Source organism: Podarcis liolepis (genome assembly GCF_965112155.1).
Source record: "Podarcis liolepis genome assembly, chromosome: 13".
Classification (NCBI taxonomy): domain Eukaryota; kingdom Metazoa; phylum Chordata; class Lepidosauria; order Squamata; family Lacertidae; genus Podarcis; species Podarcis liolepis.
The window spans coordinates 44,096,346-44,109,671 of NC_139573.1; the positions used below are offsets into that span (position 1 = coordinate 44,096,346).

Sequence of the window (13,326 nt, forward strand, 5' to 3'; positions counted from 1 at the left end):
ATCCTTATTTATCATGAGCTGCCATAGATGCATTTAATGTTTCTTCTTCCCTTGTGAATGAGTTCATCCACTTACACTGAGACTTCTGCCTTCCAGGGAGGCCTGGAAGAAGAAACATTCTTCTCCTGTTGCGGCAGCACACACATCTCCGTGTCTGCCCTCAGGAGTCATGCTTCTTCACCAGTGTTGTAACTGTGCAAGGCATCAATGGTCGTAGGCCTAAGGCCCCTTTTAAGTGTCCCAGGCCTTCTCAAAAGGTTACGGTAACAGGACAAAAGCCTGTGAGGTAAGCATTAACATTTAAATATAACTGGTTGCCTTGTTTCTTTGGAGCACAACCATCTCTTTGAGAGCCCCAGATGAAGTGTGGCAGCATGCTGTTTGGAGGGCAGGGGATGAAGGTGGAAGAAACTAGTCGTCGCCCACGCTGTGCTTCAGAATTGCGTAGACTGCCTCAATAATGTCTTGCCGACCGATGCCTGTGGTGTCGCTGAGGTATTCCGTAACCTTTCAAAAGAAATAGGGCAAGGTTAAGACAGCGCATGGATACCTGGCAAGGAAGTGGCAAGGGTCGGGGTGTATGGAAAAGAGTGGAATCCACTCCATCACCCCTGGGTTCCCACACCTTGTAGCCCCGTGGTTGTTTTGTGGCTAAGCCACAAAAGTGTAAGTACCTGATTCAAGCCCTCGGGATTCAGGAGGAAAGTGCTTGCCCCAATGACTCCGACAGCCAATAGCATGAGATCTTCTTTTACTGGCAGAAACTTCGCCCTATCCAGTTGAAGCAACAAGGTAAGACAAGGTGTGGCATAGGTAAAGGTAAAGGGACCCCTGACCATTAGGTCCAGTCGTGGCTGACTCTGGGGTTGCGGCGCTCATCTCGCTTTATTGGCCGAGGGAGCCAGCGTTTGTCCGCAAACAGCTTCCGGGTCATGTGGCCAGCATGACTAAGCTGCTTCTGGCGAACCAGAGCAGCACATGGAAACGCCGTTTACCTTCCTGCCGGAGCGGTACCTATTTATCTACTTGCACTTTGACGTGCTTTTGAACTGCTAGGTGGGCAGGAGCAGGGACCGAGCAATGGGAGCTCACCCCGTCGCAGGGATTCGAACCGCCAACCTTCTGATTGGCAAGTCCTAGACTCTGTGGTTTAGCCCACAGCACCACCCGCGTCCCTTGGGGGGGGAGCTACCGCCATCTAAAAAGGAGAATGTGTGGCTATCCACAAGCTAAAAACACACACAAAGAAGTCGCTTTATGGTATCCTTGCATGTGACTGAGCCAGTGGCAATATTACCACATCCTGTCTGAACAGAATGGGAGAACAGTAAACCTCTTTGGTGTTTTCATTCCTTCCTAAAAAAAATATATGAGTTCACAGACACTCTGCCGCTGGAGATAAGGGCACCAGTGTTGGAGGAGGGGGAGAGAATCTGTTTTTAGATTTTAAGAAGTAAATAGATCAGGACAGCGTAGGCAATGCTGCAAGGCTGGGGGGAAGCAGGGCAGGGGGAAGAGAAAGGGCAAATTTCTATTGCTTTTCATACATTTCTTTTGTTAACTGAGTACATGAGTTGTCTTTTGCTTGAGTAGCAGGGATGTGCTTATAGAAGTCTAAAACGGAGTTTTTCAAAAGGTCCCGGAACGGTATAGGAGAAGGATGTATCATTTATGTCCTAGGTCAGTGGTTTTCAACCAGTGTGCTGTGGCACCCTGGGGTGACTTGAATGATGGTCCAGGGTGCCATAGGCAACACTAGCCTCTGTCCTTATATCCTTCCCTCCCTCCTCTGATGCCCTCTCACATCTCTGCTTCCAAAAGGCTTGCACAGTTCATAGAATCATAGAATTGGAAGAGACCACAAGGGCCATCGAGTCCAACCCCCTGCCAAGCAGGAAACACCATCAGAGCACTCCTGACATATGGTTGTCATGCCTCTGCTTAAAGACCTCCAAAGAAGGAGACTCCACCACACTCCTTGGCAGCAAATTCCACTGTCGAACAGCTCTTACTGTCAGGAAGTTCTTCCTAATGTTTAGGTGGAATCTTCTTTCTTGTAGTTTGGATCCATTGCTCCGTGTCCGCTTCTCTGGAGCAGCAGAAAACCACCTTTCTCCCTCCTCTATGTGACATCCTTTTATATATTTGAACATGGCTATCATATCACCCCTTAACCTCCTCTTCTCCAGGCTAAATATGCCCAGCTCCCTTAGCCGTTCCTCATAAGGCATCGTTTCCAGGCCTTTGACCATTTTGGTTGCCCTTCTCTGGACACGTTCCAGTTTGTCCAGTTGTTTCTTGCAGCAGCCCTCCTCAGGACAAGTTCCAGTTGTTTCTTGCAGCAGCCCTGGCTATACAGTGGTACCTCGGGTTAAGTACTTAATTCGTTCCGGAGGTCTGTTCTTAACCTGAAGCACCACCTAAGCTAATGGGGCCTCCTGCTGCTGCCGAGCACGATTTCTGTTCTCATCCTGAAGCAAAGTTCTTAACCCGAGGTACTATTTCTGGGTTAGCGGAGTCTGTAACCTGAAGCGTATGTAACCCAAGGTACCACTGTAAGCGCCACAGGTGACTGGTACCTCTGGGGCTGGTCAAGGTGTGCTGGGTGCCAGGAGCTGAGGGGGCCTCGGAGTAAGCAAGCAAGCAAGCAAGCAAGCAAGCGGGTGAGGGAGCCCAACCAGCTAGCCTGCCAGCCCTTGCTATTAAGAATGGACAGACAAGTCCCAGGCCCCTGTGGGGCAGTGTGAGGAGGCACCTCTCTTCGGGGCAGCAGGGGCAGCTCAGAGACCAGGGGCTGCCCAGAGGACTCCCAAGGAGAGGAGGCTAAGGGAACACTCCACAAGGGAGGGCGTTCGAAAAAGGGTGAGAGGGTGGCAGCTCTGCAGGCAAGGGGTGACATAACTGGGCTCCTGTGCCCCACAGGGGTGCTGCAGAAAGAATGTAGTTGGCCAAGGGAGCCGTGATTCAAAAAGGTTGAAAACCTCTGTCGTAGATGCTCACAACACTTATACAGCCACATCCCATAAACCACACTAGCAGAGTGGGTGTATTTTCTCGGCCACAATATAATGTGTTACAGGTGCTATGAAAATGCATTATCCTTGCAACAAAAGTGTTTCTGTTGGGGAAAAACACTTATATCCAACGAGACATTTTTAGAACCAATTATGTAGAAAAGGCCCTAAAAATACACCTTTGTAATATAAAGGGAGACAATAAAAGATCCAGAGTGCAGTATCTCTTGCAACAGAGGACCATCACATGCCGTTTTCAGACTAATTCCTTGTATGAAGTAGCTTGAAACTCGCTCTGGAATAACTCTTTTGAAAGGTTTCTGTAAAAAAATATGATACAATTCTCCAGTCATTCTAAGGGACTTGTGTAATGCTGGGGCTCTAGCTGCTATTGCCTGATGGTCCATTTCAACCACATTGATACTTTTTATTGTGCAAGCTGCCCTTAATGGTGATGCAATTTTTTCCTTTTTTTAAAGCCACAGCTGTACCGAGTGGTGTTCTGTGTTTCCCTTTAACCTTTGTGCGTCCGTGTGTGTGTGTGTGTGGCACTTTCACAAAGCTTTTTTCTACTTCTGGAGCTGTAAGAATAGAACATTGCTCATCCGCTGTCTACAGCTGAACTATGTCTCCTTTCAGCAACATATCCAAATAGGACATTTTTAGCCGGGGTTAGAAAATACCAGCCTTCCCATCCCTGCTAATTCCCACACTGTATTTAAAGGATACCTTACAATAGACATCGAGAGCTGTGCATGCTGTGCTGTTGCCAAATTTTGTGAAGTCAGGCTCCATCCCATGTGCATTGCTTACAAACAGGCCTCTGTTAAGGTGTGCTGCCTGGAAAAGTGACTCAGACTTTCTTGGTCTCTAAAGCGCTCTCTGCTCTTTGTGCTGCTTCAACAGACACAGTGGAGTCTGGAAGTGCCTTGGGCCAGTCACCAGCCATTGGTGTAGCCAAGGGGGGCAGCTGTCCCCCCCATCAATAAAAATCTGAGGTCCCCCCCACAAAATCTCCCCCCTTACCAGAATGAATTCATTTCTAGCTTGTCACTTCCCAGAACTTACAGCTGGAGCTCATTTGGAGAGGAGTTTTTAATCGAGGTCTTCAGCAAGGTGTCATAAACGCTGCTCCGCAAGAGGTACGTTAAAGCCAGCAAATGTCTGCACATTTCAAGCAGCTGTTTTGTGGGCAGCATGTAGCCATTGTACCCTAATCATGAGGAATAACAGAAGGCAGCAGAAGCTGCAGTTAGGTTTCTGTCTCGAACCAGAATCTACAAACATATGTCTTGACTATCCCTTTGGGCAATTTAAGGTAGATGAGTGGACCTCCCTTCTAGTTCACCACACCCTTCTTCCTTATGTGGCCAAACTATTGTATGATTTGTTGCCTTGGTTTCAGCGCCTTAATTTTTGTACACTTTCCCCAAAAACCTAAAGCCAAAAAGGTACTGCTCTCTCTGGAACAGTTTACAAGAGAAAGGTAGCAAGGGGAACAAATTGAATGTGTGTTCAGGCTAGATCTAGCAACAAATTCACAAGGTACAGTTATTCTGTTGCAGCAAAAAAATGTCTTTTCCCCTGCTTCTGATTAACAGCATCTCCTTTAAAGCAGAGATGTTCAGAATGGGACTTGCTGCAGAATGGGAACACTGCAAGTTGATCCAAGTATTCATTTCCCTGAAACAAGGAGCCCAATATGCCAGAAGAAGCTAAAACAAATAGATTTCGAGACATACCCTTATTCTTCCACTGCTCTGTACACCAGAAAAAATGCCCTGTTAAGGGTTCCCTAGAGCTGCTTGCTGCTCAAAGAAGACGAGTGGGGGCTGTGACTTATTTTAACCTCCTTAGCTAAAGCTTGCCCAATGTTATGTCTTGTTCTTGACCCTTACCTAAAACCTCCAGCAGCATTTCAACATAAGCAAAAGGGGCTGGAAAATTGATTTGGAAATGCAGTGCCTTCAAAATGGCCAGTTCAGATTCCAGTAGTTCTTCTGTGGTATAGGAGAAGCCCAAAGACTTCAGAAACCTCAGAACCACGTTGTTATTCACTATCTGTATGAAGACAGAAATGTGACCATTACTCTCAAAATGCCAACTTTGTTTTGCTTCTGTCTACCACGATCGGGTGCTAAAGGAGTTCTGTTGTCTATTTATTGCAACACACACTTTGCATTAAATTGACATTTCAAGCTATGGGGGCTGCAAAGGGGCGCACGCAGAGGGGCGGGGGAGGCAGGAGAGATTGTTCTATGAGCAGAACTTTGGTTGCAGTTCTTAAAACAAGACCCCATGTTTTAAAAATACATGCAACTCTCTATAAACATGTAAAGAAAACCTTCCCCAAACTCTGTTCATATTGTTTTTTTCCAATAATATAAAAGGTGTCCTGCCCACTTCAGCTACAAGTTGATAATTGCGAAAGCCTCATAATGCCATATAGCTATTAGCCATTTTTAATATAGTTACTTGCAGACGCGGGTGGTGCTGTGGGTTAAACCACAGAGCCTAGGACTTGTCGATCAGAAGGTCGGCGGTTCGAATCCCCACGACGGGGTGAGCTCCAGTTGCTCAGTCCCTGCTCCTGCCCACCTAGCAGTTTGAAAGCACGTCAAAGTGCAAGTAGATAAATAGGTACCGCTCCGGCGGGAAGGTAAACAGTGTTTCCATGTGCAGCTGTGGTTCACAAGAAGCAGCTTAGTCATGCTGGCCACATGACCCAGAAGCTGTACACCAGCTCCCTCGGCCAATAAAGTGAGATGAGCACCGCAATCCCAGAGTCGGTCACGACTGGACCTAATGGTCAAGGGTCCCTTCACCTTTACCTTTACTTGCAAAGTACATCTGGCTTTGCAAGCAATAGCTCCCATTTTCATTTATTGGGCAGACATTACTGTAACATTGCTCCAAAAAAATAAATTAAAAATACTGGTCTTAACATTCCCTCCCACAGATAATGGCTCTGGGATGGTGCATAAAGAGAGCAAAGATTATGTCAAAATATGTAAGGGCACTTCTTGAATCTTCTTACACTATAATGGAAGGAGAGCTTGCTGGCAAGTTGGATGCAAGAGACCAGACGTAGCACATATGTGCTCTCAATCTGTTGTTTCACTGAGACCCACTTGCTGTCTTCCTCCTTTGCTCTGGTGAGATGAGAAGCCTCTTTAAGGAGTGTAAGCATGAACCTAAGAAAGTACAAGGATAAAAAATATGGTTATACAAAGATGAAGCAAGGCTGGCAGTACCTGTAAACCTTGCTCTCTACAACACCCTAGAATCAAAAGTGCTTGCTTAGATCTGTCACGGAGTTAAAGCAGCTTGAGGAGTCCTGAAAGGGAAATTGCAAGGTGCTTGCTTGATGCAGATACCTGGCAGTGACGGACTATGTGTGAAGCGGCATGAAAAGCCCTCTACAGTGGTACCTCGGGTTACATACGCTTCAGGTTACACACTCCAGTAACCCAGAAATAGTACCTTGGATTAAGAACTTTGCTTCAGGATGAGAACACAAATCATGCTCCGGCGCCGCCGTGGCAGTGAGAGGCCCCATTAGCTAAAGTGGTGCTTCAGGTTAATAACAGTTTCAGGTTAAGAACGGACCTCCGGAATGAATTAAGTATGTAACCAGAGGTACCACTGTACTCTTGCTCTACTGTCCCAGGAGCGGTGAATTGCCCCACAAAGACGTCCTCTAAACAGAAAGTGTTTGCCCACCAGGATGGGCCCCTTGGCAGTCACTACAAGCAGAAAAAAAACAGTGCAGAGGCTTGGTGGGCCTGATGCGACTAGCCAGCAGCACACCGAGGAAGGAGGTTGTGACATATTGCAATTGCCTTCCCCTTAAACTCTTGCATTTATGACTAATGGAAGGTGTTTCTTACATTATTATTTGCAAGCAGAGTCTGTACAGCCTGCTTGGCCTTGCTGTGCTGCAAGACAGAGCCTGGGCAAAAGGAGTGTGGCTGGGCAGGGGTGTAAAGCCTTGGGCAGAGTCCTGAGAAAAAAAGGGGAGTATTTGGACCCTGGGCTTGAGGCTCCTCACTCCTGCTCTAAATTAATACCTGTGGTAGCCATTTTTTAAAAAATATATATAAGGGGAGCATGTAAAGGTCAAGTTATCACTCGGAGATGATAACATGGTTGTCCTAAAGCAACACCTCAAAGGTGAAGAATATGTAAAATGTTATCTTCTCTCAAGGTGGGCAGAACAAATCACTACCTTTCAAATATTTCTATGGCTTGGTATCTTGCAGATTCAGTCAGGCTCCATTTTTCGGATAGAAGAAACACAAATTCTGTCAAAAAAAATAAATAAAGGGTGAGAGGTGGGGAATCCTCAGAATCATAGCTGCAGGGTCTTTTGGCATGTCAGCCTACTGAATTTGCCAAGCTCAGTTCTCACCCACGATCTGTGTCTCTTTAAAGCAACCTGCCTCTTCGCACAGCTCGCTCAGGTACTGCTCATTCTCCCTGGCCATGTGGAGCAAAGCATCTTGGATAATTCCGCCGGCCACTGCTCCAAAGACAGGCTCCGAAGAATGGTACCTGGGCGCCACCTTTGTGGGTGAGCCCATTGGAAGAGTTCTGTCAAGGAGGAAAGAGCAGTTCAACACCCACCATTTTAATTTGTATAATTTCCTTACTTTCTCTAGAATTGTTGTATTTTCCCTCTCCCTTCTCTGCCCATGTCTTTTTATTGCCTCTCTCGAAATGAAGGGTTCTGGAACTTCATGTTGCAATCCACTAGTTAAATACTTAGGACTGAAAACAATATAGGGCAAGCAGCTACATTTTGCTATGAAACCAGGAGAGGAAATCTTGAATTGTCTTCCACACTAAAAACACAATCCTATGCATATTTACTCAGATGTTACGGCCCACTGTTCAGTGGGACCCAATGCTATACGCATGTTGGCTGAAGTTTGCCAATGTGGTGCTTATGGGCACAATGACACCCAGAAGGCCTTCTCCCTGATGCCCACAAAACCTTTGACCCACCCATCACAGTTTGCCTTCATCAGGTGCTGACTTTGGTGGGTACAGTTTCTCCTCTGGAAAGTTGAAGGAAGAAGTTGGAAGAGAACTGCCTTTTCCCCACTTCCTCTTTCAGCTCTATGTGATTTTCAGCGCTCAGATCTGCACCCGAGTAGCAGAGCAGAAAGTGAAGCAACTAAGAGGTGAAAGGGAATGATCTGGGAGTTTCACCACCACCTAGCCATAAAATACATGTTTCTGTTGACTGAACCATTAAAAAAACCTGCTTTCTAGCACTCTCATGGTCCAAGACACAAACATAGGAATATCCTGCTTGAACAGGTTAATGGCCCACCCCTCCACACAAGATCCGGAGGGTGGCAGCATGAGAACGGGGCCTTTTTACGGTGGCTCCCCAATTTGTGGAATACTCTCTTCAGGTATTATATACTTTTAGGCAGTGTTTTTTTTTCCTTTAAAAAAAAGGTTAGGGGTACTCTCATTTTGACTCAAGAAAATCACCATTTTATAGTTCATGCATCCCCCCCCCAAAAGCACTGCATTTAGGCATTAAGCGAAAACATTCCTCTATAACCAGGTCTTTAACTATTTGTAGCCACAAAATACATTGGGATATTTGTAATGTATTTTGTTTTCCTCTTGGTTTTAATGTATCTACGTGCAGGGTTTTGCTTTGTTTTTGTTTTGTCTGTTTGCAAAACAGGCTTTGGGTTACCTCAGGCAAGACAAAAGCGACTAACAAAATCAACAAAATCAATGAACGAACCGGATGGTGCGCGAGTGTGTGTGTGAGAAAGGTGGCTTACGTAAAAAAAATGCCAATTCTAGAGGATCTGTTTTAATCCTACTGACACAAGTCCACTGAGACACCACCCCAAAGGCCAATGGGCCCTTGGGGACTCCCTTCTGAATGAACACGCCTAGATATAGGGACTGGGGGGCAGCCAGCTGCCATCTCCAGAGACCCAATGTGGCGTAGGCGTTAGTGTTGGACTATGGCCTGGGAGACAAGGGTTCGAATCCACACTCACTGGGTGACCTTGAGCCAGTCACCATTCATGGGTGTAACCAGGGGGGACAGAGGGGCAGCCGTCGCCCCCAATCAATAAAAACCTGAGGTTCTGCGCCCTCTAACAAAAGCCTGGCCCACAACAAAAGCATGCCCCACCCCTAACAAAGACCCTGGCTATGCCCATGTCACCGTCTCTTAGCCTAGTCTATTACATGTATGTTATTATTCCTTAAATTTAAATTAAATAAATAAATAAAATAACATAAATATTATGTTATTGTTCCTTAAATTTGTATACTGCCCCAGACCCGGAAGTCTCAGGGTGGTTTGCAACATAAAATTCACTATGCATATATATATATATATATATATACACGCGCGCGCACACACACTAACTATATATAGTAATAAAATTTTTTTAAAAGCCAATAATACCCTTTTTCTCCTCCTCCTCAAGGTTGTTGTGAGGATGAAACGGGGAGGAGGAGAACCATGTACGCCACCTTGAGCTTCCTAGGAAGATAAAGGTGGCATATAAATGCAATAATAATAATAATAATAATAATAATAATAATAATAATAATAATAATAATATAGTACTGTACTAATGTAATTATATACATAATCTCTCCTATTTCGTTTCTCAGGAATAGGTCCCCTCCCCGCAACACCACACAGTTGCTCCTCCGAAATTAACCGTCCCCAGACACGCACACTAATACACACGCGCGCGCACACGCGTGTCCAAAGCCGCCCAGAGCCCGCGCCCGCCCTCGTCAAAGATGGCGGGAGCGGGACCGCCGCTCAGTTCCCCCCTTAAGATGGCCGCCGCTTTCCTTGTAGTGCGCCGTGGGCCCTCAACAAAGATGGCCGCCCCGCCTCAGCCGTCCCCGTGAGGGCGCGCCCAGCAGGCCCTTCCCATTGATCCGGAGCGGGCGGGGAAGATGTCGTCGCCGTCGCCGTCTCCGTCGGGGCCTGGAGGAGCGGGACCCCCGCGCGGCCCATCCTCGAGCGTCCGGCGGCAGTGGGAGTTGCACCGCGCCGGGGCCCCTGGCGGGTTGGCCTCGAGCCCCGCGGTGGACGCGGCCCGGCGCGGCCTGAGGGCCCGCAACGCCCTCACGGCGCTCGGCATCGGCGCGGTGGTCGTAGGAATTTGTATCCCTCACTGGACGGAAGGGGAGCGGAGGGTGGGCGGCCTTGCGAGTCTGTTTTCAGAGCGGGGCTGGGGGGGGGGAAGCAACTCTGCACATGCTCAGGTGCGCTCTTTTCATCCCGCCCGTCTGGATGCGGGTTCCTGTGGAGAGAGAGAAAAGGGGAGTCGCTCGCCTGGCGCCTTCATTGCACCTTTTAAATGAAGTCTGTGAAAGGGGGTGTTTATTGCCAGTCCCTTTTTATGGGGGGGACGCACACCCCTAAACATTTTGTGAATTTTTGTACTTTTGTATATTTATTGTATTTATTTTCCCCGATATGAACTATAAAATGGTGATTTTCTTGAGTCAAAATGAGAGTATCCCTAAACATTTTTTTTAGGGGGGGAAAAAGCACATGAAACTGATTTGTAAAAATGTTACATGGGGGGAAAAATACGAGAGAGAAATTGCAAACACTTTTGTAAATCAAGAAAATCTGTAATAATAAAAAGGGGAAAAAAGAAAAAAAGCACTGCCCCACCCCATCCACGGGGTCCTATTTTGAACATTTACAACTGCATATTCTTCCATGGTCTAAATTTGATGTCAATTCACATTGCCCATGTATTTCTTACATTACATTTTTTAAAAGAAAAAAATGCACTGGGTATTGCTATGCTTTTGTTATATATTTTGCATTCTCGTTTGTTGTGATCTTCGGACGATGCGCGGTATACAAATTTAATAAGTAAATTAAGTAATCTGCCGCCCCTGAGCTCATGGAGGCTTGCTCCCAGGTAAGCGTGCATGGGAGCTAAGCATTAAATGCTGATTTTGTATGATGAAAGACAAGCTGTGAAGCTTTGCGTATTCAGCAAATATGATGTCCAACACTGAACAGTGATTCCAGATATTGACTGTTTCATAAAATTCTTCGTCAGCGTGGTACTGTTACGTGTTGCCTAGACGTTGCTAAACAGTCATCGTGTTGCCTAGACGTTGCTCACTTCCAGCCGAGGCTGCCTTATGCACTGGCAAACTTCTTGGTAGCAGAAGCAGATTTTGCTGCATACTGCAAAACTCCTCTCTTTCTCAATATCTTGGGGGACCCCCCCTGCCAAACCCATTTTCCCTGCCAGCATGTTTGCATAAAGGAGACTAGTTTTAGTGCTAGTGGAAGTGACTCGCTCCAACCATTTTGGATCCGTTCTTTCCTCATTGAGACCAGCGCCGCCCTCTGCTGTGAAAGCACGTCTTCTGACTTGCAAGGTTTGGCTCAGTTGAAGGGCAAATGCCCTTTCTCTTTCCTCGCCCTTGGTATCGGGTTCAGGGCTGGAAGGGAGCTGGGTGTCCCAAGAGCAGGGTGGCAGTGTGCAGCGACTTACCTGGCTGTCACAAACAGTATTTCATAGAATCATAGAATTGGAAGAGACCACAAGGGCCATCGAGTCCAACCCCCTGCCAAACAGGAAACACCATCAGAGCACTCCTGACATATGGTTGTCAAGCCTCTGCTTAAAGACCTCCAAAGTAGGAGACTCCACCACACTCCTTGGCAGCAAATTCCACTGCCGAACAGCTCTTACTGTCAGGAAGTTCTTCCTAATGTTTAGGTGGAATCTTCTTTCTTGTAGTTTGGATCCATTGCTCCGTGTCCGCTTCTCTGGAGCAGCAGAAAACAACCTTTCTCCCTCCTCTATATGACATCCTTTTATATATTTGAACATGGCTATCATATCACCCCTTAACCTCCTCTTCTCCAGGCTAAACATGCCCAGCTCCCTTAGCCGTTCCTCATAAGGCATCGTTTCCAGGCCTTTGACCATTTTGGTTGCCCTCCTCTGGACACGTTCCAGTTTGTCAGTGTCCTTCTTGAACTGTGGTGCCCAGAACTGGACACAGTACTCCAGGTGAGGTCTGACCAGAGCAGAATACAGTGGCACTATTACTTCCCTTGATCTAGATGCTATACTCCTATTGATGAGGCCCAGAATTGCATTGGCTTTTTTAGCTGCCGCGTCACACTGTTGGCTCATGTCAAGTTTGTGGTCAACCAATTTGTAAATTGTTTTCCTGAGCTGTCTGTGCACAGATGCCTACACCATTCATTCCATCTCCCAAGAACGCTTCTTGGATGAGCTAGAACGGGATGCCGAAGTCATGCAGGCCCGAAGAGCAAAGGCTTCAGCGGAATGAGGATGACGGAGTACTTCCACTTTAAGAAGCACAGGGACAGGATGCCATCTGTGCTGCCAGCTGAGGATGCGTTGGCACAGTGAGCTGGGGCATCGAAGCCCCCCTGCTGCTCATAGAGAACTGGCTTCTTCATCTGTTTATAAACTCTTTGCCATGCGTAATATGTCAAAGCCTAACAATTTCAGATACTGTATTTAATGTGAAAGAACAATAAATCTGTTATGTGGATTATGCTTATAAGCAGCTGCTTATTTCTTTTTTTCAGGGTAGCACAGACAGGACTATGTACTATTACATAGGATGAAATATGCAGTTTAAAAGATTTGATAGGTGAATATTGTGCTGGTCACATGTCAGTTTCAACTAGTTTTGTAGGTCCACAGCAAAACCACTGACATTCAGAAGTAAAAATAAAAGGTAAAGGTACCTCTGACCGTTAGGTCCAGTTGCGGATGACTCTGGTTTTGCGGGTGCTCATCTCGCTTTATTGGCCGCGGGAGCTGGCGTTTATCTGCAGACAGCTTCCAGGTCATGTGGCCAGCATGACTAAGCCGCTTCTGCCTTCCCACAGGAGCGGTACCTATTTATCTACTTGCACTTTGACGTGCTTTCGAACTGCTAGGTTGGCAGGAGCAGGGACCGAGCAATGGGAGCTCACCCCGTTGCGGGGATTCGAACTGCCGACCTTCTGATCGGCAAGCCCTAGGCTCTGTGGTTTAGACCACAGCTCCACCCGCGTCTCAGAAGTGAAAATAGTACAGGTCTTAATGGGACCTGCAGGCTCCTTTCAAAGCATGGTTGCAGGGGTGGGTTCCAGAGACTTGGAAAAGTGACCTTGACACAGCACTATGTTTTATGGACATTCAATAAACTTTCCTGCTTATGAAATTTAAAAAGTATGGTCCTCAGGAAAGATCTCTGTACCTCCTCCAGCAGGTATGCTGAGAGTTTGTTTTCCACTGGAATA

General features: G+C 46.8%; 2 protein-coding genes across 5 annotated transcripts; one reads left to right on the forward strand and one right to left on the reverse strand.

Moving 5' to 3' along the window:
• Window positions 1–4: 4 nt before the first annotated feature.
• Window positions 5–9,855, reverse strand: CNTD1 (cyclin N-terminal domain containing 1). Of its 4 annotated transcripts, none has more exons than XM_083470224.1 (8): window positions 9,745–9,855; window positions 7,426–7,607; window positions 7,243–7,318; window positions 6,052–6,208; window positions 4,913–5,075; window positions 4,083–4,227; window positions 675–771; window positions 5–507 (listed from the first exon to the last, which is right to left on the reverse strand). In XM_083470224.1, exons 2-8 carry the CDS (start codon window positions 7,595–7,597, stop codon window positions 412–414), a joined length of 906 nt encoding a protein of 301 aa, XP_083326350.1. In that variant the 5' UTR covers window positions 7,598–7,607; window positions 9,745–9,855; the 3' UTR covers window positions 5–411. The 4 variants fall into 4 exon arrangements, with proteins under 4 accessions (XP_083326350.1, XP_083326349.1, XP_083326351.1 ...); XM_083470223.1 differs by having other exon boundaries at window positions 9,652–9,804; XM_083470225.1 differs by having other exon boundaries at window positions 9,755–9,799.
• COA3 (cytochrome c oxidase assembly factor 3) lies at window positions 9,854–12,599 on the forward strand. The gene is made up of 2 exons (XM_083470388.1): window positions 9,854–10,185; window positions 12,256–12,599. The coding sequence occupies exons 1-2, from the start codon at window positions 9,975–9,977 to the stop codon at window positions 12,357–12,359; spliced, it is 315 nt and encodes a 104-aa protein (XP_083326514.1). The 5' UTR covers window positions 9,854–9,974; the 3' UTR covers window positions 12,360–12,599.
• Window positions 12,600–13,326: the final 727 nt, after the last annotated feature.

Bases quoted from the DNA above. Each gene is read 5' to 3' on its own strand.
- COA3 (XM_083470388.1), top strand. From the start codon at position 9,975: ATGTCGTCGCCGTCGCCGTCTCCGTCGGGGCCTGGAGGAGCGGGACCC. The intron at 10,186-12,255 runs GTATCCCTCACT...GTCTGTGCACAG, and splicing joins CGCGGTGGTCGTAGGAATTT to ATGCCTACACCATTCATTCC.
- CNTD1 (XM_083470224.1), bottom strand. From the start codon at position 7,597: ATGGGCTCACCCACAAAGGTGGCGCCCAGGTACCATTCTTCGGAGCCT. The intron at 6,209-7,242 runs GTAGTGATTTGT...GTACTTTCTTAG, and splicing joins GCCATAGAAATATTTGAAAG to GTTCATGCTTACACTCCTTA. The intron at 5,076-6,051 runs GTAAGAAGATTC...GTCTTCATACAG, and splicing joins AGCTCTCCTTCCATTATAGT to ATAGTGAATAACAACGTGGT.